The following is a 25,420-nucleotide window of genomic DNA, read 5'->3' as shown; positions in this document are numbered from 1 at the left end:
TTTGTTTTTTTAATTGATTTTATATATAAAAATATTATCATAATAAAATAATTTACTTTGTAAAAGAAAATATTTTTAACTATTACTTGAATATATTAAAATATTTAAAAAATAAAAATATATATAATTCATTAAAATTTTAAAAAATATCAAATACATGTAAATTCTGAGTATTGTTGTAATGTTTAAAATTTTAATATTTTAACTAATGTTTTATTAAAAATAAAAAATTCACTTTTTTTTAAGATTAAACAAAATTTAACTAATCAAATCCAGAAACCCTTCCCCAAGTCCCATAATGATTTAGTAGCCAACCTTGACAAAAACCCACCGAACATATTAGCAAAAAGAAATATATCTCAACTAAAAACAGAGAGGAAAAGTATTCTGCTCAGCAGAAATTACAAAAATACTAGGTAGATATTTCTTGAGTCTTGGAGCAATGGGAGCACAACTTGAGAAAAAAAAGTTGTACTTTAAGATGGCCACCTATGTAGTAGCATAATTTAAGAACTCCACTTACTTTTGAATTACGGATTAGACCATAATTTAGGAACTCTACTTACTTTTGAATTATGGATTAGACCACGATGATATACATATGAAAATGGAACAATTGCTGTGAATTCCATTCTCATCATGACCATTTTTGCTACCCAAAAAAACAATATACCCTGACTGTCCAAAGAGAAAGTAACATGCCAAATCTAGAAGGCCATTGAAACCTCTACACATTAATTCACTTAATCCTAATTCACATTTTATTACACAATTTCATTGAAATTCCTAAACATGTTAGTATAGGAAAAGTAAAAGAATCCACGAGTATTCATGTCATGCCTCAAACTGATGCATAAAAGACGCGAGAGATAAAATCTCGCAAATATACAAGGCTAACACTGAGTAATAGAAACACATCATCTTCCATTCTCCCACACCAATAATATTTGATAAAAGAAATGCTACTTAAATCTATGGAAGATTGGAACCCAAAACAAGAAACCGATGAAATCAATACCTGAATAATGGTACAATGAAGAACAATGAGCAAGGTTTAATATTTTTCGTAACTTCGATTAAGCAATGAAAGCACAATTATGGCATTTCAATTCCACTCAATTTATGGATTGCTCTATCCTTCTTATCTGACCAAGCCAGTTGCATTCTGGGCTCACATTATCAGTGCAGAACTTTGGGTATAATATGCTTCTAACAACAGAAAACTGCAAAGTCCTCTAAAGGTTGAATGTGCAGAACAGTTGAAATGGAGTTTATAGTGACATAAATGAGTAAACAGTGCAGATCATCCCAACAGGACGTGTAGCTTTGCTAAAACTGAAAATATGACCAATATGGAGCCTATTGTGAAAGCATAACAGTTGATTTCAGGAAAGCCAATCGGTTTTTGGTCAGATTAATCTTCTCTTCTGCTTCTGCTGCTTTGTCCTGAACCCCACGGACAACATCCTTGGGAGCTTTCTCTATGAACTGCAGTGAACACATATTATAGATTGTAAGAGGCTTGTAAGCAATTGCGGGCATCAACAAGCATAGGAGAATATGAAGCTTGTTGGAGAAGAAAAGGCCATCAGTTGACACATCCTAAGAAGACCTTCGCGAGTAAACAGTGAACTATCAATTAACTTTAGTAGCAATGTTGAACACGAACAACAGCTAGTTCTCATGATACACCAGATTGAAGGGTGCCAAACTTTTCCAAATGCTTTATAGCACATAAACTTTCCCAAATGATTTAAAAAAAACCAACAGTTTGAGCTTCTCCCTAAAGTTAATTTTATGAAGTTCTCTGGGTAAGTGCCCCCACTAAAGTTGACACATAATAAACATAATGCCATAGCAAACATATTCAGGAATCCTCTCCATGAAACTCTGACTACTACAAAGTAGTGTTGTTTTTAAGTTCCGTGCCTTGTTTTTATCCTATTTTAATCCGTACATTCAGTCATGTTTGACAAGCCTAAGCACGGTGGTCACTATTACCATTTGTGCCAAAGTAATGTGCAATATTAGTGCATCTACATCAATGACAAAGTAAAGTTCATACTTTAGGAGAGTTGAGGCGAGCTTTAAGTCCCTCATACTCCGTTTGCATCTTTGATAGGCGCTTGGTAAGGCGTTGCACTTCAGCAGAAATATCAACCATATCAGCAAGGGGAAGATATGCCTCCAGTCCTTCACTTGCAATAAGGTGAACTGATTGTTTTGCATCCTCTGCAAGTATAAATACATATAGATGTCCAACATTTCATATATCAAAGAGAATCAATAGGAAGTACTATTAGTGAAATGAATATGCAAAGCATTTCTTTGTCCCAGGACCAAAGCATATATGGTTCAAAGTAAACATGCCTGGAGGAGAATCAGCGAAATGAATATTGTCTAAATCTAGCTTGGATAAGAGAGCCAAAACCTCCTTCTCTTCCTGCATCAAGAGGATACAACCTATCAACATTGATTTGTGGACATGCTAAGAAACTGAAGACATTAGCATTGTTCATTAAGCCATTCCTTTTTCCGCCAGACTTTACAACAGCATGTGGTAGTATAGTTACAAGTATATATTATGCATTGAAAGATGGCACAATCAAGAAAAGAAGCAAAACGGTGCCATTCATTTTTCTTTATAATTAATAAGACAATCCCTAAAGAAACGGTACCAACAATAGAAGCAGTTATGCGATTTGCTGGCTCAACAGAATACTCAGCTGTAGCATTCCGGATTGCTTGAGTCTAGCACATAAATTATCAGAGGTTTGCGATTCCCTTACCTTGGGTTGAAGAGTATTTGGTGGCGAATGTAGAGGAAAAAAGAAGAGTTCTATAAACTTACCAGAGCTTGTAAATTTTCAAATCTTTTTACCAAATCAGTACTCTTGGGAAGAGAAGTTTGTGGCCAGGAAGATATTATAAGAGTTTCTCTCCGATTGGGAAGTGCCTGAAGATAAATAAAAGAAAATAAAAATCCACAGTTACATCTGCAGAAAACCTTAGGGGATGCCAAAAACAATAAAAGAAAAGAAAAAATATCATTTCTTGTATTTGTATGAAGCACTATTCATGTAGGTGTGCACTATTCTGAATTAGATAGCAATATTTTCCAGATATGAAAAAGAAAAGATAAAAAAATATTTTCTATTTTCCAGTTATTTTTTTAGATGTGTTAAAATTATTAATTAAAAATAAAAATATTTTTTAAAATATTAATTATAAATATTTAATGGTTATATTTAAATATTTAATATATATTGTATATTCTAATTAAATTTTATAAATAATTAATAATTATTATTTAAAAATATTTAAAACTTATATTTTATATATTAAAATATTATCAACAAATTATAATATTTTTTTATATTCTTACAAAAATATAATAATATTAATTAATTTAAATATTATTTAAATACATAATAATATGTTTAAAATTAACAAACAAAAGATAAAATTAAAAAACAAGAAACCTAATACCTGGTCTCCACTAAATTGTGGCCTTTTCACATCTCTGTACCAGCAGTCCAATCGATAGCTAGTTTAAAAAAATCTTCCATTTCCTGCTATCTCTTTTCTTTGCAAACCTTCCATGAAAACCTCTTCAATCTGAGTGCCTCGGCCATTTTTCCTATTGTTTGTGTCGATTGTGGACTATTACTGCTCACTCCAGGTACTGTTCTTGTCCCCTTTTTAATGCTTCTTTCGCGAGTTCGTGGGCACAACCATTTCCTGATCTTTGAACAAACTGGAAATTGATTTCTTGAAAATGGTCTTTTTTGCTTTGAATTTCTCTAATAATCGCCCCAATAACTGATTTATCTGACGCTGTTGATTTACATTTTTGAATGACCATTCTTGAATCCCCTACAATTTCTATTGAGTTAAAACCCATTGAAATTCCTAATTTAACAGCTTGTAAACCTGCATGTGCCTCTGACATGAACGGGGACGACATTGCGGTGTGTAGGACTGTCTTCGAGGCTAAAATCTCGCCCATCAATCCCCGAACCACCAGACCCGAAGCCGATTTGGAAAATCTTCTGTCGAAAGCTGCGTCAAAATAAATTGCTACCCTTGTGTTCCCCTCATGTTGTCTCTGCCTTCTATCAACATCTGAGGTAAGCGTTCTTTCCTCCAGCCCATTTAACTCTTCCATGTAACTTTGAATTCGTTTCTTTAATAAGCCCTGAATGTATTTTCATTCTTATTCTGCGCCAGGGATATCCCCGTGATATCCCGTGCCGCGATAAGCTATTCCAAGATTATCCGCATCATATCCCGTCCCGGTTCAGCAGTTTTGGTAGCCGGTTCAGAGTTTTAACTTGTCTGGACCGGGTTACCTAGCGCAGTTATTCCTTCTGGGGATATCCCATTCCAGGAATATCCGGGCTTGGGATATCCCATTCCAGGAATATCCCGGCTTGGGGTTTAGGGGTTTGAGGCTTAGGGCTTGAGTTTAGGGTTGGGCTGGTGTTTTTGGGCTTTTGTTTCGGTGTTTGGGGCTTTGAATCTCTTAGGTTTTGGATTACTGGGTTTTGGACTACATCGGATAGTGATTTCTGGGACCAAAATATATATCCAAAATTTATTAGCCTTGTAAATTATTAAAAAAGAATTGAGGATGGGGTTTCTTTTTAATTGAAATGGGCTCTTTTTATAATGAATCCAATAAGCCAACTCTAGGCCATTGATGACTTTAATCCAACAAACCAAATGGACCGTCTGAATGAGGGGAAGAAAATAAGGAAGCCAGCCACTAAGAAATGAAGCTTCTCTCTCCTTTGTTATAGGATTTATGAATAACCTCGATTTCAATCTCTCTCCTCCTGATATATCTCCGGCTGTAAAACTCCACCGTTTCTTTCTATCTTCGTCAATTGGGTTTTGGCTCAGATCGACTCCCGGGTAAGAATTTGTCACAGTTCGAATCCTTATTTCTCTTCTCCTAAAGATTCTTCTCATTTGAATCTTTGCCATTATCGTTTTTACACAACTTTTGGTTTGGAATTACGGGTCGATCATTTGAATCTTTGCCATTATCTGTTTTGGAGTGTGGTGTGTTTAACTGTTTTGCCATTATTTGTTTCACATGTCGTGTAAATAATCGAGATTCCAATTCAAATGATGAGACAAGTGCTAGGGCTAGTCTATCCAGAATCGTTATGTTAGTTGAAGCTTTATTTGAGGTAATTTTTATTTCTTATGTTATTAGTCTGGGTGGTTCTTCTTTCTCTTTGCACCTATCTGTTGGAGTTAATTTCTATGCATTTTAACTAGGTTCTGGATGAAATCCCCCAGCAGTCTGTGGTTTTATCTTCTCGACCTTCTGTATCTTCAATTGGATCTGTTCCCGCTCCTAATGAAGTTGTGGAATTGCTTCCTGTCAAAATTTATAACAAGTCACACAAACTTCATAATGATGAGGCTGGACAGTAAGTATTTATTTTTCTCTGCTGTTTGAGAAATGTGAAGCACACTTGAATTTTTTTTTTTGTTGACGAATAGTTGAAGATGAGATTTAACTGTGTGTGCCTTGACTTAAATGGACCTGCAACAAAAGAATATGTGGTTGGCATTTTAGCTCAGAGTAAGTTATGAATTTGTATATGAGGTAAAATCAAACATAATCAGTTCTACTGTGAAAGTAAGTTGCAAATGCACAGTAAGTTGCTTCTATTGTGAAAGTCTCTAAATCTGTGTTCTCTTTTTGCATACTGGTTTGTGATCCATCTTTTTGCTCGGGCCACGGATTTGGTTTTATTTTCATTTTTTAGTGTTTTGGGTTGGGTTGTTTTGGAATGCGTTTGATCTGTTTTTATGTCCGGTTTTCTTTTGATAGTATTTAATTTTAAAAAGATTAGTAAAATATTTTTGAACATAACTGTTTAATTTTGAAGCAATTGTTTTAAAATTAAATAAGTTTAAAAAAATCTAATATAATTTAAATTTTTAAGGTTTTTTACTTCTCTCTGTTAATTTGTCCAAAACAGTAGTAGTGATTTAAAGAAGGTTTTAATTACCATTAATGTTACCGTTGCATTATTCGTAATCTGAACCTGCTTTTATGTTATTTGGACATCATGCTTTGGATTTTTCTGTTTAGTTGTAAAGAATTTTTTATCCGGTACAGATTTTTAACTGGCCTGCTGTAGTTAATTTTCTTTCTTATTCTGCTCCGACTTTATTCCTGTCATACAGTGCCTGAATAGCTTCTTCAGTAGTTGCTTTTTTTTTGTTTGGATAATAGTTAGATAGAAGTATAATTTGTTCCAAGCTTTCTTATTGCCCGCAATAGGACGACATTTTCCGGAAATTAATTAACTATCCGTAAAAACTGGTCAGTTTTTTTTATGTTTTTAATTTTTGAGTTCGGTGTTTTGATGTTTAGAAATTGCTGTTTTGCTATGTGTTATTATTGAGGTGGCCTGTGACTTACTTTGTTGTTTTATGCTGTTTATTTCATTCTGTTATTTTCTAAATAAGAGGACCTAAATTAAAAAAAAAAAGGTGTCTAAAAAAATGACAGATACATCAACAAATAATATATGAAAAGAAAACATTTCTTTTAATTATTCTTCTGGAGCAATTTACATAATATATATAATTATTTCAATAGTTTTCCATTCTTTATAGAAATGCGAATTATCCACTAAACGATCAAAACCGGCATATAGGATTCCAGACTGGGACATTCTGTTTCTTAGTTTTCTCAAAAATTCTGTAGTTTTAAAAAATAATAATAATCTAATTGGGATGCTTGTTAATATTGATAGTAATTGAAGAATTGGAGAATTTCAACTGATTTGCTAATTGCGAAGGTTTTTTTCGATTTGGGTTCGTATACGGTGGAGGTTGTCAAGATTGTGTATGCATATATGTTTTCTTTTCCATACTGCTAGGTGCTTGCATTCATTAGTAAGGATTAGGTATATTTTCTTTAAAATAGTTGGGATTGTTCGTGTTCTGTGTTTTATTTTTTTCGATTGTTTGTTTTCTGTATTTAAGGACATTTTCTTGCAAATCTTTTGAGTCCTATTTATGAGATTTTATAGCGAAGATATGTTTCTAACAACTATATAAGTATCTACCCTAAAACCCTAACAGAAAATAAATGGAAACATTTTCTTGTTTCTTTCCCTTTTATTGTCTCCTCATTTTACCTTTTTCAACAAGTAAAAATATTATATTTGTTGAAGGAATAAGAAAACACTAATTAAATTATACTGCGTTTTTAAATATTTTCAGAGAATTTGGCATTAAGTACTGAGTTAATTTTCATTCTTATTTTGCTGCGGGATATCCTGTCATATCCCGATTCGGGATAGGCTATTCCAAGAATATCCCCATCATATCCCGTCCCGGCTCATTATTTTTAGTGCCTGGTTCAGCTGTTTTGGTATTCGGTTCAAATTTTTTACGTGTGTGGACCGGGATACCTGTCGTACTTATTTCAATAAGTGATATCCCATTCCAAGGATATCCCGGTTGGGGGATATCCTATTAAAGGATACCCCGGCTTTGGTATATCCCATTCCAGGGATATCCTTTTGTTTTCAAGTTTATTGCCTTTATGTTATGGACAGCTATATAAGCGGTAGTTTGTATGAAACCCAACAGTTCCAATAAACAATAAATGCAAACACCAAACAATTTCCAAAATTTATTCTTTTGAAAATAAATAATAATAAAAAAGTCTATTCCAGAATGTAAATTTAAATAAAAGGATAAAAAAATATAAAAACGTAATATATACATGAACAGATAATAAATGAAAAAAAGATAATTTTTTTGTTTAATATTATTTTTCAATAGAAAATGCAATAAATGAAACTTAAAGTAGATAGATATATAATAAATGAAAATATATTTCATATTTATTTATTTTTCTAATGTTTCTTTTACTTCTCTGTCTATTAATTGGGAATGAAAACCTTTTTCATATTTATTTCTCATTTATTATCTCCTATTCCCCCCTCTTTTCCCTAACGTCTCTTTACATTCTTTGTCTTTAATTTCCCCCCCTCCCCCCCAAAAATTAGTAATTTGAATAAGTTATTAATTACCATAAATGTTACCGTTGCCACATGGGGAATTAGGAAATCTATTCTTTTTGGGCAGTGACGGGTAGGAGAAAGCTACCCGTTTTCTTCAGACTTTTCATATCCCGCTTCCTTCCCATTATCTCTCTCTCTGTCTCATTTCAATATTTCCTCTCATTCTTTTTCGTGGGAGCGAGAAACCCAAAGATTTTGTCTGCCGTTTCTTTTTCTTTTTTTGGTGATATTGAAATCCCCTGTTTTCGCTGTGTTTGAAATCTTTCAATGTCGGTCTGTCTGTTTCTTTTTGGTTGTTTTATTGATCTCTTCCTGTATATGCATACAGCGATTCAAACCAAGAACGATAATAAATGAAATAAGGCTATCTAGATCAATATTGCAAAGAAATTTAGGAAAGTAGATTATATTTTGAACAAATTTTTATACAAGAAAAAGGAAAAAGAAGAAAAGAACATAGGACAAAATTGCACCGATTGTTCCATTCCATTTTTTCTTTATCACTTAGTTTTCCATATCCTTTGAAACAAAAAGGGCTGATAAAACCTGTTATATCATAGACCTGCAAGAATAATATCGAACATATTTAGAACTTAAATAGAGGGAGAGAGACTATCTCAAAAACAGTATTAAAAGGCTGTTACTTAGAATCGAGGGTTAGTGTCAGATGCAATACAAGGATGCGTCCAACATGGATATACTAAATCTTTTAAAGTTTTTCCATATATTTAGATCACCATATTTTAGAAAAAAATGAAAAGTCTTGGTAACGTAGTTAAAAAAGACATATAACTCATACATTCCATTAATCTCTAAAACATTTCAACTATAAAAAATACCAACAAATAGACCCAAAAAGAGAAGGGAAATTACCTTTACTATATAAAAAAGAAAGAAAGAAAGAAATTATTATCCAGCTACTCAATTTACTTCTAAAGCTAAAGCCAACTTATGATATTTAATGATAGAATTGTATTATGTTTCCAATGCATGATTCTTTTGTTTGGAAAGTTCAAATACTCCCAGTGTAAGAATGTCTGAACTCTGAATATGAGTATCAGAAATTAGATAAATATATACATTCTGTAATCTAAAGGTGAAATGTGAATTCCATCATACTGATGACAAATCTAATACTGCAGTTCTAGGCAGTCCTAAATAGATTAACCTAAGATAAAGTGGTTTAAATCTAATTTCAATCGATTTCGATAATTTCCCTAAATAGTCCACAAACTTTGGCAACTTAGAACAAACCTAATAAACTACTCCAACTTGGGCATGGACAGCAAATGTAGATATGGATAACTTTGACCCAAAATTCAAAGATACAGGTTCAAAAGTGGAACCACTACCAGGGTCTTTTGGTGGTCAGCGTGAAGCTGTCTTATCCTAAGTTCCCCAAACCTTTATGATTCATTTGAGGTTAGAATCTCGGGAAGGCAGGTCTTTTATGAGCGTCGGCACAATTTAGTTGCATCATTGTTGGTGCCAAACCATTTTTTTCTCAACCAACCTATTCTTCCTCTCTGTTTTAAGGTACTATTCACAGCCATTCTCTTTTTCTTAATTCCCAATTTCAAATCCTATTCCTAAATTCTGGAAAAAAACAAATGGTAGAAACTGGCCGAATAGGATTCTAAGCAATTTTATACAACCATAACTATTACCATTGCCAGAAAAAAAAGCTACCTATGAAGCTAATCTATCAACAAGATTTAGGAAAAAAAAATTTAAGTAACACGAACTAGAGAAGGCTGAGGATGTTTTACCGAGTGCCAAGATTAGAGTGTATTGAATTTATAAAAGATGGAAAAGAAAACGAAGATTAATTAAAGCCATTGAATTTGACCGATATCTACGAAGAAGAAAGAGCTGAAAAAAATTCCAATCCACCAAAAATGTCGTTGATGAAAGCAAAAGCATATTGGACTACTTACCAGTTTGCAGGTGATGATGCCACAAAAGCATGATGCTAGCCAATAAAATTCTTTAGTTGAAAAGGAGGGCAAATCCGCCATACTGCTGGTAGAGAAAGACAGGGTAAGACGAAATTGAATCAAAGACATGTGCAAACCTATCTATCAGAAAACAACAGTTGCAAAGTCCTGTTCAAAACTAATAATTACCATAGGGTATATATAAGAACATCATACTAGTAACTCAACCAAGTAAATTGAACAACGGTTTGGCAACAAGCATATGAAATGGATGAGAAAATGGAAATTAAAAAGAAATGTCCAACAATGTCCTTAAAATTTTTCGATAAAAGAGATGAAAACGGTAACAGAGACTTTGAAATGAAAAAGAAAGGCAGGCAACACACAATGCAATTTGCTAGCAGACAGAGACGGCCTTACCTTTACAAACAAACAAAGGTAAAATGAAAAGATACTTGGTTACTTACAGAGAAAGGAAAGGTGGGGGAGGGGGGGATGTTGGCGGGGAGGTCAGAGAAGGGAGGAGAAGACTTTATTATTGATGTTGGGTGTCTCTCCTAACCGAGATGGGTGTTGCTCAGTTTTTAATAAATCATCTAGTAATAAGAATGAATGGTCCGCGGTCGTCCGCGTAGATTTTTTTTTCTTCTTCTTTTTTTTTTTTTTTGTAATGAAAGGTGCTCAACATGAGCAAAGAGTGACGTACAGAAACAGTAATAAGAGATTTGATGATGAGTTTTTAATAAAATAGCGGTGGCGGTGAGATTAGATATTATAGCGATACTGTAGCGTGCGACAAAAAGTAAGCTAAACGCACCGCATCGTACTAAATTGTCAATCCAAACTCACCCTTACTCGGGAATATTTGATCCATCCCAATTAGAGCTTCTTTAAGCTTCACTGGCAAATATGTGGGTATCTTCTCGTTTCCATCAATCCTTTGTCACTCCATACCCATCATTCCTCTTCTCACTTTTCATTTATAGATATATTTTATCGGTATTTTTATTGTATTCACAAGATGATGGTACCTATCAATGATGAAACACCACCGATAGTCTTACTTGTGTGAGTAATTTTAGGTTTGATTTTGTCGTCTTCTCCTCTAGTTTGATAGATGCTTAGTTCTTTTGTTGATTCATACTCGCTGATTTAGACCATCTGAGGTTGATTTTCTTATTGTATTAAATGCTTGCAATCACTCTTGATATGTTGTGCCTGAGTTGTGACAGAACCGATTATTAACGTGCCATAATATTTTATTGATGTTGGATTTGAAGCTTTTGTTGTATTAATGGAGCTTGTCCTTTAGCGCGTACAACGTATGTTTATTCTTCCTCGAAATTGTATAATCTTATTCATTGAATGAATTTCTCTTCAAAAAAATATATATTTAAGTGTAATGATGGATAGATATTATCACTTAATTAAAATTTTGATGGATGAATGATAGTAACTCAAAATTCTAATATATATATTATAGATATTAATACTAAGTGTTTTAAGTATTACGAGTCAACTAAAAAATACTTAAAAAATCAAATTTTAAAATGATTAATAAATATTTTTTAATGGAATTAGTGAATAACTCTACATTAAATTAAAATCTACTTCCTAAAAGAAGTACCATAAAGATCTTTCTCAAAGCTATTTTTAACATCCTAATGCATAGGAGCATAGATAAGAGTACCATTATCAATTCTCATTCTCACTTTCGCCATCTAATCAGCTGTCATATTATACAAAGGAAATAGCTCTCACCAAGGCTAGTTAACTTGAGCAAGCCTCATGATCATTTAATAAGCTCACTACAGTGACTTTGTCAACATATACCAGAGACCAGTCAAACTGCAAACCTTCCAACACTACCGAAAGTTCTGCCTAACAACTAGTCGGCATTGGAGTCACGTATGACACCCCCAATAGAACTAATGCCTGAAATGGTAGGGACTGTACCATTAGTCAGCTCAATTCCAGTCTTTTCGCCCGAGTTACATCTTTGTTATCCGTGCGACCAGAAAAGTGTTTCGCCGGAATACTTTCTTCACTTCCATGCCTGTCAAATAAAAGACGCAAAGAATACATTTCAATATACACCACTACCATTACAGACAGTACTAGTCCAGAGGTTATCGTATGACCAAGCCAGCAAATAAAATATCAAAATCACTCGGATTTAGCAACTTATACCAGAGTCTTTTACCCGTTGTACAGTCGCGGAGTATTTTAATAAAATTTTCATAACTAATTATTTAATACAATTAAAATAGTGCATGGTCGGCAGAACATCCTAGTAGCATATAGATTGGATTGGCTGGATGAGAAATTGTGTATGGTGATGGTCCATGCTAGGGTCTCATCAGTCAAATCAAATCACAGTAATAGACTGATTATTATTCCCTAATTCCCTCCCACAATTTTAAATGGGCTTGTGGGAATGACAATTAATTAGAGGACAACAATTTTTGATTATAATTAATTTAATCAATTTTGAGTTTAATTAAATTGGTTTGAGAGATTGGTTATCAGTTATTAAAATCTATAATCCAACCAATTGACTTAATAGTTAAAAAAACATTTTAAATATATTTATATTTTATACTTAACCCAACCCAATAATAGGTCAAGGCCAAATATTTATATTTAATACAGCCCAATAAAATTAAATGAGAAGCCAACAAATTAAATAGATTTAACTCTAAATTTAAAAACCTAAACCCAGCAATTTAAACTAAATTAAATAGATATAACAATAAATTATGAATCATTATAATATAATCCAAATGAAAATATAAATCCCCCACCCCACCCAAAACGACAGTTTCAATAGCATTTTTTTCCAGTTTCTTCTCAAGCGGTGACACCTCCGTTATTTCTCCCCGACCGCCCAACCGTCGTTCATCTCACAGACTCACACCGTATAGCCTCCCTCATTCTACAAGCCGGGGCACCTCACCTCACCATTCGACCTCCCTCTTTCAGATTCAGTAAGGTATTTCTTGATTTAGGATTGAACCTCATTGACATTTGTGGTTATTGATTGTTATTTGCGTTCTTTGTGATTGATTACCACTTAATTTTTGTTGGTAATCTTTTTTAAAAAAGTTTTCAAAGCTTTCATAGATTAAAATAAATAAAACTTCTCATTTTTTTAAACTTTTGTTTAGTTACTTTTCTTCAATTTGTTGTTACTCTTTCTTATTAAAACTCCTCACTAATTCATACTCTGTTTATGAAATTTGATTTATTCTAATTTCTAAAATCATCTAATTGCAACCATTTCAGCCATTTGCGGACACAGATGATGCTATATATACATACAACTTCCTATTTGTGCTGTTATGGTCCTTCAGTTCTTGGCGTCCGCTACTTGTTATTGAGTTCCTGGGCGAATTTTTCCTCAAAACTTTCCAGCATTTCATTTTTGACATAAATGTTAGAGCAATAAACTTGGTAATTGTATTGTAATTAAAAATTTATATCCAAATATTCGGTTCCCAGTAGCTAATTTTTATTTGCTATAAAAATTCACATTGTACAGTAAAAAAATGCCATATCCTGAAAAAAAGTTGGTTAACTGACCGAACCAACCGAAGTTAAGTCGGTTCAGTTAGGTTGGATATGGCACTCCAAGGCGGGTTGGTTATCTTAGGTTAATGTCAGTTAAGTCGGTTACATACAAATAACCGACTCGCTCACCCCTACAACTCACTCATTCGGCATTTGAATTGACTAAAAAGCTTTTGGACCCTTCATCCTGCCAGCTCCAATCCATCACATTTGATTTCCTCAGCTCAGCTGCCTTGCCTTGCCTTGGATGGATTTCATTCTCTTCCTTTCCAGTCTCTGACTCTGTTACTGCCACTTAGAGTTGCCAGATTTTCAAACTAACTGACAGCCAATTTCTCATTTACTACCACTATCATTATTGCTAACACTATCATATCTGGTAAGAATAATAAGATCCTTCATTTTAAGATTGAACGAACAAACAATTGATTGATTTATACATACCAAAGTTTATTAATGTTCTTTTCTCTCTGTACTAACAACGGATTATGTCTCCTGCTCTTACTCTCAAGTCTCAATGTTTGCATTCCTTCATTAATTTGATTGAAAATCTATCTTAGGTTTTTAGAGCTTAATCAAAATTGTAGGCTTATTTGCTCTCTCTGGATCTCAGCTATTCTGTTGCATTGTATTCAAGATTTTCAAGTATTTGTAGAGAGGGAGCGAACAATGCTGCAGTGGATGGGGGGATCAAGACGGAAAGTCACGATTGTAAGCGTTACCTAATCTGAATTTCACTTTTTGACTAGACTCACTCATTCACTCAGAGGTTTTTACTTGTTGCTTGCTACACTCTTCACAATTTTGCTCCCTAGGTTAGTACTTTTATAACTATTTACATGAACATTTAGTATTTTTGTGCCACCATCCCATCCCAACCCAACCAAGCGCACTACTTGCTATAAGTTAATTTCTACTCCCACACATCTCTCCCCAACATTTCACTACTACTTTCCTGCTTTATTCAATTATATATAATATTATATTCTGCCACATTTGTATTATCGCATAGTGATAAACAAACTACACTGCTACTTTTAGAGTATTACTATGACTATGACTATGACTATGGCAATCTCATTTTCAACTGCCATTGGGTATCTACAAATAATACAAATACTTTTGTGCATGCTGTCCTGTCTCTCCACAATCTCAGTCAAGGAAATCTACACACAACAGGTACACAACCTTACTCTATTTTTACTTTTATTTGTTACTCATCAATCATTTTCCTACCTGTCAAGCACTGTAACATAAAATCCAATAAATTGCCACCTACTTTTGTGGAAATTATTTCCTACTTGATGCTTTCCTTTTTCTTGTTATTGTCAAGGCAAAGGCAATACTTTGAACAAAGGAAACAACAAGAAAAGACAACAGGTTATGAGGACCATGCTGATGAAACTAGCATAGCTGGACGACATCAAAAGGAATGTCAATCTCTGGATATCCTCAGCTTGCTAAACCTCTCAACTTTTTCTGCTGTCGGCAAGTGTTATCCCAGCAGTAAGTGTCCTAAATTTCTTTTACCGGACAACTGATTTAGGCAACCCAAATAAGATCGCTTGAAATGTCAAGCTGATAATCACCTGCATCTATGACCTCCATGCTCTGCTCTTTAGCAACAGGAATTTAGCAATATTTTTGTATGTCTCTTGAAATTATCTTCAATCTTATTTTCATGTCTGAGTCACCCGTTCATTTCTTTAGTGGTATGTTTTCAGTGCTTTATTCGATATGTAGGTTTCTCTACTAATGCATCATGTGAAAATTTGAAAGGACATGCTAATGTGTTTTTACCAGGGAACTATATCTATCTCAATATTCGTAGACATATGTATAAGGGCTACTATGTGCTAGTCATAGGAAGTGCCTCACTAGAGATCACTACTTTTTGATACATGGATGGCGTGTTGCATTTTATGCTGTTGTTCAAATTTTGACCAGCCTTGGTTTTTCTCCCTTGTATTCTTTGTATTCTTTGTTTTTAACCAAGTAGGAAGTCATTGTAAGTCTGGTCCTTCGATAATTAAGTATCAAATGCCAGAGGATCCAGCGAAGATCATTACAAGTTCAGTACCCCCTTCTTACTCTGTTAAAATCAAGGAAGCAGGTATCTGTTAATATCTCTGTGCATAACTTTGTGAACTAGGGTGTAACTTCTCTGGAATCCATGGGGTTTCAGTGCAAAATGCCATTTGCTGGTGCAGGTGCTCCACCATCAAGCTATCAAGGAGAGTTACAATGCCCAAAGTAGGTCAATACTTTATGTCGCACTGAAATCATATTTGTGTAACTAAAAATATCCTCTATTACACATAAACATCAAATCTCTTTTGATTTAGGTGGTGCTAGGCAGACAAACCTGCAAAAATTTAAACATAGCTACAATTATTTATATTAACAACTTGATGTTAATGTTCAATTACTATTGCGTCTGTTTTTACCAAAAAAATAAAGAAAGCTTAAGCAATGTAATATTTTGACATAATAATTGTACATTGACTAAAATGGAGACTACTTTCTCAAATCATCAAGAACGCTTGCTGACACTGTGAAAAGCTAATGCTTGTTTTGCTGCACAGGATTTCATTTAGCGATCATGATAATCATGATTTAAATGCTTCCAATGATAGTTTGGATCTCTGGAATGCAGCCACTGAGAATCGTAAGTTGTAATGTTGGACTATTGGTTATATACAAGATCTCAACTAATTTGGTTTACAATTTCCATATGTCCTGACAGGATTGTAGCTAGCCAAAAAAGTATATTATTTTCTTATTGCAATATGTAACTCCGGCATACTATTAGGATTCTTTTTTCTTGATGTTTTTAACTAAATATATAGTTCTCTTCAAATTTTTTCTCCATCATTTACTTTTCCAGAATTATCTGTTTTCGACATGCTTATTAATGATGAATCAGAGGTGGGTTCAGAAAGAAGTCTGGTTCATGAAGCTCATGTTGCTTTTTCAGTTGAAGGTATGATACATTAACAATGGAGGGAGCCATTAAGGCAGTAGATATAATAAATATATTTTTATTTTTTAATTTTAAAATACTTTAAAAATATATTTTTTATTTTTTTATTTTTAAAATATTTTTTTTGTGTTTATTAAAAATCGGGCTGGGCCGGGCTCGGGCTTATTATTTTTTCCCGGTCTGGGCCTGGGCAAACTTTTAGGCACATATTTCGGGCCGGGCCTGGGCCTAAGAGTCGGGCCGGGCTGGTCCCGTGCCTAAGAGTCGGGCCAAAATCTTTTCTGGGCCCGGCCCAAACCCGGCCCGGCCCATGGACAGGTCTACCTGTAAATATAAATAAAAGAACCACAGTAAGCCAAAAATTGGACACGGAAGGAATCGCCAGAAGATAAGTGGATAACTTCTAAATAGAATAGTAGCAAAGAAAGTGGCTAGCGTCTAGAGTAGGAATTACAGTTATCCTTACCCATTTAGGCTCTAATTAACCTGCTAGTGCATCGCTAAAGAAAGTATCTCAACTTTGATTAATTACTTGTTTTCTATGTTATCAAGATACTGATGCAGTGATATTGGTTTTCAAATTTCAACATCCTAATAACATGGTATTACCCAAATTTATTCTGGTTTATCAGGTTTAGGTAAGATGAGAACAAAGACTCCATTGCACTCACCAAAGCAAGGGGGCAGGTAATGGATAATCTGCAAGATCTCTCATATTCCCTATTCACTCGCTAGATAGTTGTCCTAATACCAGTTAGTTTTAGTTTCCTAGACTACTTTCTGTGTCATGTTTTTTCCATGAGCTGCATACTTCATGAATCTATTTTCCATTTAAAATGGTACTTCTATTTGCAAGCAGCAATTAATTGATTCTCTAAATTCAAATTTGTGGTTTACCTACATCATAAAAGAAGGGAATATGAGATTTCCAAAGAAAATAAATATGTTTATCACCAACCTGGAATTATTTTTGATAGGTGTGATATGATGTGTAAGAAAATCTGGTTTCACTTCAAAGTTAATTGTATGTTGAGGTATGGACTGGTAAAGTGAAATTTTACTTATATAACTGATATGACACATTTAACTGGTGTAGGATGTATTTAAGGTGTGCCTGAGAATATCCTTCTATCATTCTTACAATTTTTTTTTCCCTGAAAAGGTGTCGTTGATAAACCTCCTGGGAATATTCCTTTATTTCATTTGGCCCTCTAAGCAGTAAATAGTTAAGTTCTTTTCATGGCATGAAGCTAAACAGTTCGAAGTTTTTGTACAACCACTCAAGAGTGAAAACTACTGAGAGATTTGTAGTCTTCGGTTCTCATTTCTTACTATCTTCTATTCTTTTTTATCTTCTTGTGGACTATGTTCAACTTACTTCGGTCTATCACACAGCTTATATATTTTAGATTCCATGAGACTGACACGTTCTTCAGCAGCTGAGTGCTAATTGTTTGTTTGAACAAAGTTTATATGATGTATTTCCTGATAAACTAAAAGTTATAGAATTAAGGAGTGGTAAAATTTTATCTAAACAGATCTTAACTTTCTGCTATTGTAGAATCTCTTCTGATGATTGCTCATTAGCCTGGAACTTTTCAAGGCAACTAAACTCATTGAAGGGTTCTAACTTTGTGCTAAATGATAGTGAACTAGAAGTGGTGAGAGAACAAATTGATACTCAGTTTCTTATTTCTATGCTTCCTCTAAATTAATCTTTTCCTTGAAAAATAACGTTCACATTAAACCTCTTTCATTTACAACATTAGCCTCCCAAGAATATCATGTTTGTGATTGTGCATCTTAATGTTGTTTAACCTTAAATGATGGGATCGGACTATCAAATGAAATGCTCACTTTTTCTTCATTTGCTTCTTTTTGCAAATTGAATGTATTATATTCTCCTTAAAATTAAACTCAAGTTTCTTATCTTAAATTTGGTAGAGAAGGATTATTTTTATCATGTGCTAAATGCAGGATGCTATGATGCAGGACATGGATGTTCCTCTTGGTAGCAGTCCTTCGCAGTTCTCAGTCGATATAACTGATTCACATGGCAATTGGAAGCCAAACCTCTCCACTTTTTCTGATGACATGCAACTTGACAGCCATTACAGAAATAGCAAGTGCTCTTTTGGTGACACTGACATTTCCTACAACATAGGAAGGGAAGATATATGGGATGGTGAGTCTCAGCTTTAGTCGGTGTTTTTTTTTTTTTTCATGAATCACAATTCTTATTGTTCATTTTACACATTGCACCAACTTGTGATTAAGATATTCAGAAATTCTTTTGCCTATCTTCACTTATTGTTTCAAACATAGATTTTATGTTAGTCATAGTGAATATCTCTTGCAGCAGACTATCATTCTTGTTGTCTGTGTCAATAAGTACCATTTTGAACTAGTTCTTTTTTTCACTAAGCTTTTCTCATATTTAGACATCATTATACTGTGGAGGCTTCTCTGGTGCAACATGTCATTTCTTTTTTTTCTTATATGTTTGTCAGCTAAAGTTAGTTACCTAGATGATGGCTTTCCCCATGAAAGGGAAGATGACATTTCTTGGAAATACTGGCCACACAAAATAGATGGTAATTCTGGAGATTTTTTGGATTATGAAAATGGTGAGATACCAGATAATGCTTTTGAAGGGCATTACATGCTGAGGAAAAGGTTAGAAATCAACAGTGAATATTTCCTTGTTCTGAGAGATAGGAGTATACCTTTTCTTTTTGATGAATTCATTACATCTATGCAGGGGTGTCAAAGCAACAAATTTGAATAGTTTAGGTGCTATTTCTCATTCAATTTATGGAATAGTTTAACTCAACACTTTTTATTTAATATTAACAGGACAAATTAGTTTTTAATTATTGCTTTCTCATTGGTTTTTTGCTGCATATGCTAACTTTGAACACAAATTATGATATGGCGTTATCCCTTTGTCTTTTAAGAATTTGGAGTGCTCTATTTCACTTACTGAGAATTTTCTGTGGGGGAAATCTCCAGATTCTTGGGATGATTGTTGGCTCAAGTTACTTCCAAGGGGGAGGAGTTAAATGTGAAAGTGTGGTTGCCTTATTTCTTTCATGTTATTATTCTTTACTTGATGCATCTATGATTAGAATTGTGATTAAGAATGTTTTCCATCCACCTCTAATTCTTTCTCTTTTTCCACAATCAGATCCTTCTCCAAAGCATTTATCATCAAAAGTTGGTCATGATTTGACAACTTTAATTGGGGAAAGGTATGAAATTTCCCTCCAAGGTACTTGGGAAATTGGCCTTCTTTTTATTTAATTTTCTAAATAGAACGGTTGCTTTGATATAGTGGCAGGTATAACCCAATTCAAACGAATTATGATGTAAGAGATTTGCCAGCCCAACCAGGTTGGCCTTTTTTTGGGACTGAAGATGTAAAGGATAGCTTGAGCTTGCTGAGGTAAATTATAGCAACTTTTTGTTGCAAGGTGATTTGGTTGGAAGGTACTACTGTAACTTACATGTTTCCTCTCTCTCTCCCTCCCTCAAGCTTTAGCAGTGAAGAATCATGCTCTTCTAGCGCAGGTTACGTTTGATTTCATAAATTGCTTTGACAATTCATTGTCATTTTGTAGTCTTTAATGAAAAGCTCCTCTTGTGAAACTAAAGCAATCATTTAAAATATTTAATTGCAGTGAGGGGTGAAACGATAGACAGTTCACCTCCAAATCTAATGCCTAGGCAGAGCAGAAGAATATGTAGTACATTTGGTAGGACCAGAATGAAGTATGATCTGGACAATGATTTTGCCAAGGAAACACGTTGCGAAGACAGAGATAATCTTGGGCAACCATCTGGCAAATATATGAGGACTCCAGTTCCGCTCAAGTCAACAGCAACCAAGCGTGCAAGCTATTATCTCCAAGGGGGAATAGAACTATCTCAGAAATGGTTGCTTGAGGAAAGATGCAATGGAGTTGATATAGATTTGGGTTTCAGTTCTTTCCATTGCACCACACAGGCAAACCTTCCATCTGTAGGATCCCAGCTGTGGGCTGAAGATCCTATTGGTGCCTTTCCTGTTCCTGAACTGAATCTTAATGTCAAATCTTGCTTTAATACACCTAAGCACAGTGAATCTATTCACTGTTTTCCTTTTAGCTGTTTCACATCCGAGAAGTTTGCTTTTTGCCAACCATTGAATCAAACAAACGCTTTTGATTCTCCAGTATTCTCAAATATCGGGGCTGGATCAATCAAGCATGCCCTATCTCCAGATTCAGGAAGACAAGGTGTTCCTTTGGATTTGTTTGATGCTGGTCAGCATAGAGAGATTGGATTTCTTGATTTATCAGTACGAGGACGAGTTAATGGAGATGATAAAAGAAAACCAAAGTCCCCACCAGCCAACTGCAAACAGTTAGAATTTGAAATGGAAAATTGCTTTGGAAATGATTTATTATTTTCAAAGGAGCCCATAGTAATGGGTGGTTCAAATCCGAATAACAAGGAGGATGAATTCAATGAAGCAAAAGATGGAACTCTAGAAACAAAGGGGAGCCTTGGTGTGGAAACATCACCATCTGTTAAGATCCATGAGAAAGGAGAGAGCAAAGGGTAACTATAATCTACTCGGATTTCATCTTTCCAATTTGCCATCACTTTTTTTCCTTGCCCTCTGTCAAGTAAGATGCTGAGATAAGGTTTTTCATTGCTGCTAGATATGAGTGTGATGTAGAAATTCCACTTCCTTGTCAAAGCGGGACAGAACAGAAGGTATGTCTTCTTTTAGCATACGGTTTTTTTAATATATACACATATATGCATATTAAAGTTTGAACTGCCATTAGATGTTTGCTTGATGTTCTGGATTCATGTATAACGTTTGAATCAGAGCTTAATGCAGGAACAGAAATGAAAGGTCCAAGGTTGAGGAGGGAAAAGCTATAAATAGAGGAGAGTAAGGTGGGGATAATCTAAGCAGGTGGGAAAACTAGCTATGTTCAATTTGTTTAGCTAGAGAAAGTTGCAAGGAAAGGAAAGGGAACATTTGATTATGCCTTGCCTTGGACATTATTATCGTCATCAACAACTTGAAAATGTATAAATAGAGTTGGAGATTGGGTAACAGGGGATGCTAGGTTTTCTGATTTTCTCTAATCGACACACTTTTAAGTAGCAGAAAATGGTTAAGAGGCGACACTTTTTTTTTTGTTAACTGCCTAGAATTGAACTAAGCTCTTTTGCAATTGCTATTGCTAATCCCAGCAACTACTCCATCTGTCAATGTGTAATGTTTCATTTCTCTGCTAATGATGGCCACATCCTGTGGAAGGGTGGTTGCCTTGCCCCACCTGGAGCCGATCCAACCTTGGAAAGATTTCACCAATTTCGATGTCCACAGAACCCGGGAAAAGACCCCAAGTCAATTAAGTTTTGAACCATTGACATGAAATTGGAAACCCCATTTCGCCTGGTGTTATTGGCATAATAATTGCAGCTTTGGTCCACCGGTTCTATTGTGTGTATTTATATTTTAAATTATAATTTCAACATACTAAAGGGTCTGAGATAATAATTAGACCAGAATACTAACAAAGCCTAACAAGGTCAAACTAAAATGGTCATTGAACTTTGGTGATAATTCTTTTGCCATTGAAATACAAGGTTTTGGTCACTTTGTTTATTAACAGCCGCATTAATTTAAGGGTAAATATACAATTTCATCTCTGAATTATAGTTAATACATTCCATTTGGTACTTTTATAATATTTTAATGATAATTTTAAAATGAATATTAAAAAATTTGAAGTATAAAAAAACTTGAAAATTCCGAAAATTTACTATTTGTTATTTGAATTTATAAAAATATTTTTAAAATTATAATTATGTAAAAAATTTAAAAATCATAAAAAAATTAACAATTGTATAATAGTTTTGTTTATTATCAACTTAACGTGAACAAAAGTTTCAGTCATCAACTCCCCAAAATCAAATTTTTAATAAAATCACTTTGCCCAGAACCGGTCCCGCAGATGTGAATTTAATAAAATTTAAAATACTTTGCTTTTCTGGTCTGTTCAGTAATCCATACTGAGCTTTATGTCATTGGAAACCCACTGCGAATTTAACCAATGTGTATTTCCACTCAAGCTCAGGTTAACAGAAACTAACAGAGCTAAGGGGTTTTACCTATGTTTTCTAGCTGAAGTTGGCCTTTGCTCTGTGGTTTCAGAATGGCCAAATTTAAAAACTAATGCAAGTCTGTGAATAATGCAGGATCCCACAGTGTGAATTGAGGGTCCATCGATAGTGCTGTAACAACTAGTGTAAAGCCAGAGTCCACTGACAATGCAGTGACCCCCAATGTCAAGCCAGAATCACCTGGGAAGATTTGGTAAGTATTCATTAACTGAAAGTTTTCTGGTGATTTAAAAATTCGAAAGTAGTGTTTGATGTTTATCTTTAGATATATGCTTATTTGAAGTTTTTCAGAAGATCTGATAGGAAAGTCGTCTTTTAATGTTTTGTTTTCCTAGTGAATAGTCTGCTTCAACATTTGAATCTTATTCATGTTTCCTTTTCATATGTGCTAATATTACGAGCTTCGACATCTAGTAACATTTTTTTAAGAACCTTCATAAAGGCTTTTAACAGCTACCATTTCTTCTAAAAACAAATGATTTTGGTTGTATCTAACCAAGTGAGGGCCTTTATGATTTTAAAGCCTGGGCAAAGAAACATGTTTTACATTTGCATGCTTGATATGTTGCTTCACGATGAGTTTTGTGGAGATAATCACTACTCAGAGCTTAGTTTCATGAAATGTCATTCTCATACGTGCAAATTAATTTTTTGTCATCATGGTGTGTTAATATCAAGAACTTAATCAAATCCCCCTTTCTTTTCCTGGAGACCTTCAAAATTCAAATGATGTTTCTTTTGTTTCTTTTAGGTGCTAATCCTGGATTTCAGGTGGAACGAAAACTAGAAGTTGATGACCCAAGTGAAGTGCTACAATAATGCAAATGCAAGCTATTGGTATATATTTTTAATCTAATCGTAGCTTGGATATCTTTAGTAAAATCCTCCTTAAAGTGGGAGGAAGTACGTCACTTGAGCAAATGTTTGAAAAAGAATCCACTCCTTATTATAATTTATGCACTGGTATCTCATTGATATTTAGCAACCCAATCAAGATATCCAAGTGCAATAAAATGCAAAATGTATGAAGAAAATCTTTGTCACAAGATTTGTAATTAACTTGGAAATATAGTGTCATGAAAATGACTGCATAAATTGGAATTGCCAGTAGATCTTTTGCTTTCGATAAGAATTCAATGTATCCATGGGAGAAATACTGAAATCTCATGGAGATATCTTAGAGCTCAATATATTGATGATGGTTATAGATGATTCAAAGGTTGTAATGTGTTAAAAGGATATTCCGAGGGTATTGTGGTGGACTTGTGGTAGATTATTTTTTGCATTTTATAGTAGGCCGATTGTATTGCTTTTAGCTATATTTGGTCTGCATGAAGTTTTATGTCAGGTCCCAAAGCATTTTTCCACATCAGATAAATTGATTCCCAGGGGCTCAATGTACATTAGACTGAGTTGTATGGTAGAAGCTTAAATGCCTTCCAGCTTAAGATAACTAGCTTGTATGATCAAAATGTTCTCATTATCTACATGATGTTAGAGCCAGAGAACCTTTAGACAAGCTGTCTTGATGCCAAATCTGGTTAATTTGCTTCACACTACTATTTACATCTCAATGTTCTCTGATGCAGCTTCTTCCAATGCAGTCTGTGAAGCCTTGAAGGATGAACACCTTCAAAAATTTATCTCTGATCTCGATAGCTCCCCAGATGCATTGAATATCAGTGATGTTATTTCCACTTGAAAACCAAGACCTGAGACTTATTTTCCTTTTTGCTGATGTTGTTTGTGTGCCTACTGAATCGTGTTTTTACCTTTTGTTAGGAACTCGACAAAGCTATGGGACTGGATGTTTTTCGCATTTTCGGTGATAAGGCATCTTATCATCTTCAACCAGTTCCGTCTTATATTTCTACTTTAACAATATTCATATTTTCTTCTTCGCCTGTCGGGTTTCTGTATAATTACACTATTGTTGCCCATCAGAACTTGGTAATGCCGAAAGTTTAACTGTCTATTGTTTTCTCTATCATCAGATTTTATCCGCGATCAATCAATGACCACATATCATAAGGCTTCTGAAGTTCTTTCTTCGAATACGTCAATGCCAATATATTTATGTCCAAGTTTTTCTGCTAGCTCAGATGAGAAATCATCCCGCCGTCTCTGAGCCTGGTCAGTGCTCGATGTTTCTGTATGTTTAGTATTTTGGTTAATCATTATTCATATTTTTCTTGTGTTAGTTTTCATCTCGACGAAAATGTCTGTGATGGCCTCCATGTCATTTCTTTTTACAGTAGATCCCTACAATTTCCTTATCTCTTTCAACTCACTGTTAAATTGTTTGTTCTTCCTATGAATGGTAGTATTATCATGAACACTCAAGCTTTACAAGATATGATGTTTCAAATATAAGTAAAAATTTATTGTTCCAAATCTTGCGATGGGTTAAAATAGAGCTTAAATCCTTCAAGGAAGGTCTATTATTGTCATAATTAGTAATACTAAAACCCCAAACCCCAATTTGCAAAGAAAAAGATTATATATGATTATAGAATGTAAATCATGTAAATATATAATTTCTGTTAAATATTGTAATTCAATAGTTAATGTTGATATGTATTTGATTGGTTGGAAAGGTAGATAGATAAAATTAAGCTAATAATGATTGATGAACTATTAACCAAATGTATCACTAAATTTATTATATCAAATTA

The 25,420-nt window shown here is 34.1% G+C and overlaps 4 protein-coding genes and 1 long non-coding RNA gene across 35 annotated transcripts; 3 read left to right on the top strand and 2 right to left on the bottom strand.

Annotated features, from left to right (window-relative positions):
- Window positions 1-1,006: 1,006 nt before the first annotated feature.
- LOC107931023 (valine--tRNA ligase, chloroplastic/mitochondrial 2) lies at window positions 1,007-4,163 on the bottom strand. Its single transcript, XM_016862798.2, has 4 exons — window positions 3,490-4,163; window positions 2,371-2,956; window positions 2,066-2,232; window positions 1,007-1,488 (listed from the first exon to the last, which is right to left on the bottom strand). Exons 2-4 carry the CDS (start codon window positions 2,471-2,473, stop codon window positions 1,360-1,362), a joined length of 399 nt encoding a protein of 132 aa, XP_016718287.1. The 5' UTR covers window positions 2,474-2,956; window positions 3,490-4,163; the 3' UTR covers window positions 1,007-1,359.
- LOC121224598 (uncharacterized) lies at window positions 3,529-5,688 on the top strand. Of its 3 annotated transcripts, none has more exons than XR_005922173.1 (4): window positions 3,529-3,682; window positions 3,980-4,130; window positions 4,803-5,198; window positions 5,290-5,688. It is a non-coding gene; the product is annotated as an uncharacterized lncRNA (long non-coding RNA). The 3 variants fall into 3 exon arrangements; XR_005922172.1 differs by having other exon boundaries at window positions 3,541-3,682; window positions 3,925-4,130; XR_005922171.1 differs by having other exon boundaries at window positions 3,541-3,682; window positions 3,925-5,198.
- Window positions 5,689-7,861: 2,173 nt separating this feature from the next.
- On the bottom strand, window positions 7,862-10,760 carry LOC107931033 (uncharacterized). 6 transcript variants are annotated; one of them, XR_005922169.1, is made up of 4 exons: window positions 10,471-10,600; window positions 10,004-10,085; window positions 8,540-8,628; window positions 7,862-8,378 (listed from the first exon to the last, which is right to left on the bottom strand). XR_005922169.1 is itself a non-coding variant. In XM_016862834.2 (4 exons), the coding sequence occupies exons 2-4, from the start codon at window positions 10,082-10,084 to the stop codon at window positions 8,213-8,215; spliced, it is 336 nt and encodes a 111-aa protein (XP_016718323.1). In that variant the 5' UTR covers window positions 10,085-10,088; window positions 10,424-10,760; the 3' UTR covers window positions 7,862-8,212. The 6 variants fall into 6 exon arrangements, 3 of the variants coding, with proteins under 3 accessions (XP_016718323.1, XP_016718314.1, XP_016718298.1); XR_005922170.1 differs by having other exon boundaries at window positions 10,004-10,088; window positions 10,193-10,582; XR_001693105.2 differs by having other exon boundaries at window positions 10,193-10,580.
- Window positions 10,761-12,789: 2,029 nt separating this feature from the next.
- Window positions 12,790-21,796, top strand: LOC107930916 (uncharacterized). 20 transcript variants are annotated; one of them, XM_041108077.1, is made up of 21 exons: window positions 12,790-12,995; window positions 13,289-13,456; window positions 14,187-14,284; window positions 14,730-14,752; window positions 14,907-15,079; window positions 15,573-15,686; window positions 15,784-15,826; window positions 16,159-16,241; window positions 16,461-16,556; window positions 17,189-17,243; window positions 18,118-18,217; window positions 18,549-18,741; window positions 19,067-19,232; window positions 19,318-19,349; window positions 19,744-19,807; window positions 19,891-20,001; window positions 20,092-20,126; window positions 20,237-20,611; window positions 20,771-21,158; window positions 21,263-21,317; window positions 21,436-21,796. In XM_041108077.1, the coding sequence occupies exons 3-21, from the start codon at window positions 14,243-14,245 to the stop codon at window positions 21,457-21,459; spliced, it is 2,172 nt and encodes a 723-aa protein (XP_040964011.1). In that variant the 5' UTR covers window positions 12,790-12,995; window positions 13,289-13,456; window positions 14,187-14,242; the 3' UTR covers window positions 21,460-21,796. The 20 variants fall into 20 exon arrangements, with proteins under 20 accessions (XP_040964011.1, XP_016718182.1, XP_040964006.1 ...); XM_016862693.2 differs by having other exon boundaries at window positions 13,289-13,438; window positions 20,237-21,158; XM_041108072.1 differs by having other exon boundaries at window positions 20,101-20,126; window positions 20,237-21,158; window positions 21,448-21,796.
- Window positions 21,797-22,453: 657 nt separating this feature from the next.
- LOC107931065 (uncharacterized) lies at window positions 22,454-25,139 on the top strand. 5 transcript variants are annotated; one of them, XR_005922164.1, is made up of 6 exons: window positions 22,481-22,699; window positions 22,821-22,938; window positions 23,497-23,582; window positions 24,335-24,432; window positions 24,528-24,599; window positions 24,740-25,139. XR_005922164.1 is itself a non-coding variant. In XM_016862862.2 (5 exons), exons 3-5 carry the CDS (start codon window positions 23,564-23,566, stop codon window positions 24,711-24,713), a joined length of 303 nt encoding a protein of 100 aa, XP_016718351.1. In that variant the 5' UTR covers window positions 22,454-22,699; window positions 22,821-22,938; window positions 23,497-23,563; the 3' UTR covers window positions 24,714-24,733. The 5 variants fall into 5 exon arrangements, 2 of the variants coding, with proteins under 2 accessions (XP_016718351.1, XP_016718344.1); XM_016862862.2 differs by lacking the exon at window positions 24,740-25,139 and having other exon boundaries at window positions 22,454-22,699; window positions 24,528-24,733; XR_005922163.1 differs by having other exon boundaries at window positions 22,497-22,699; window positions 24,335-24,599.
- Window positions 25,140-25,420: the final 281 nt, after the last annotated feature.

This window comes from Gossypium hirsutum, chromosome D12 (genome assembly GCF_007990345.1).
Source record: "Gossypium hirsutum isolate 1008001.06 chromosome D12, Gossypium_hirsutum_v2.1, whole genome shotgun sequence".
Classification (NCBI taxonomy): Eukaryota; Viridiplantae; Streptophyta; class Magnoliopsida; order Malvales; family Malvaceae; genus Gossypium; species Gossypium hirsutum.
Note: the sequence above shows the minus strand (reverse complement) of the source record. Positions and strands in the feature narration are given on the sequence as shown.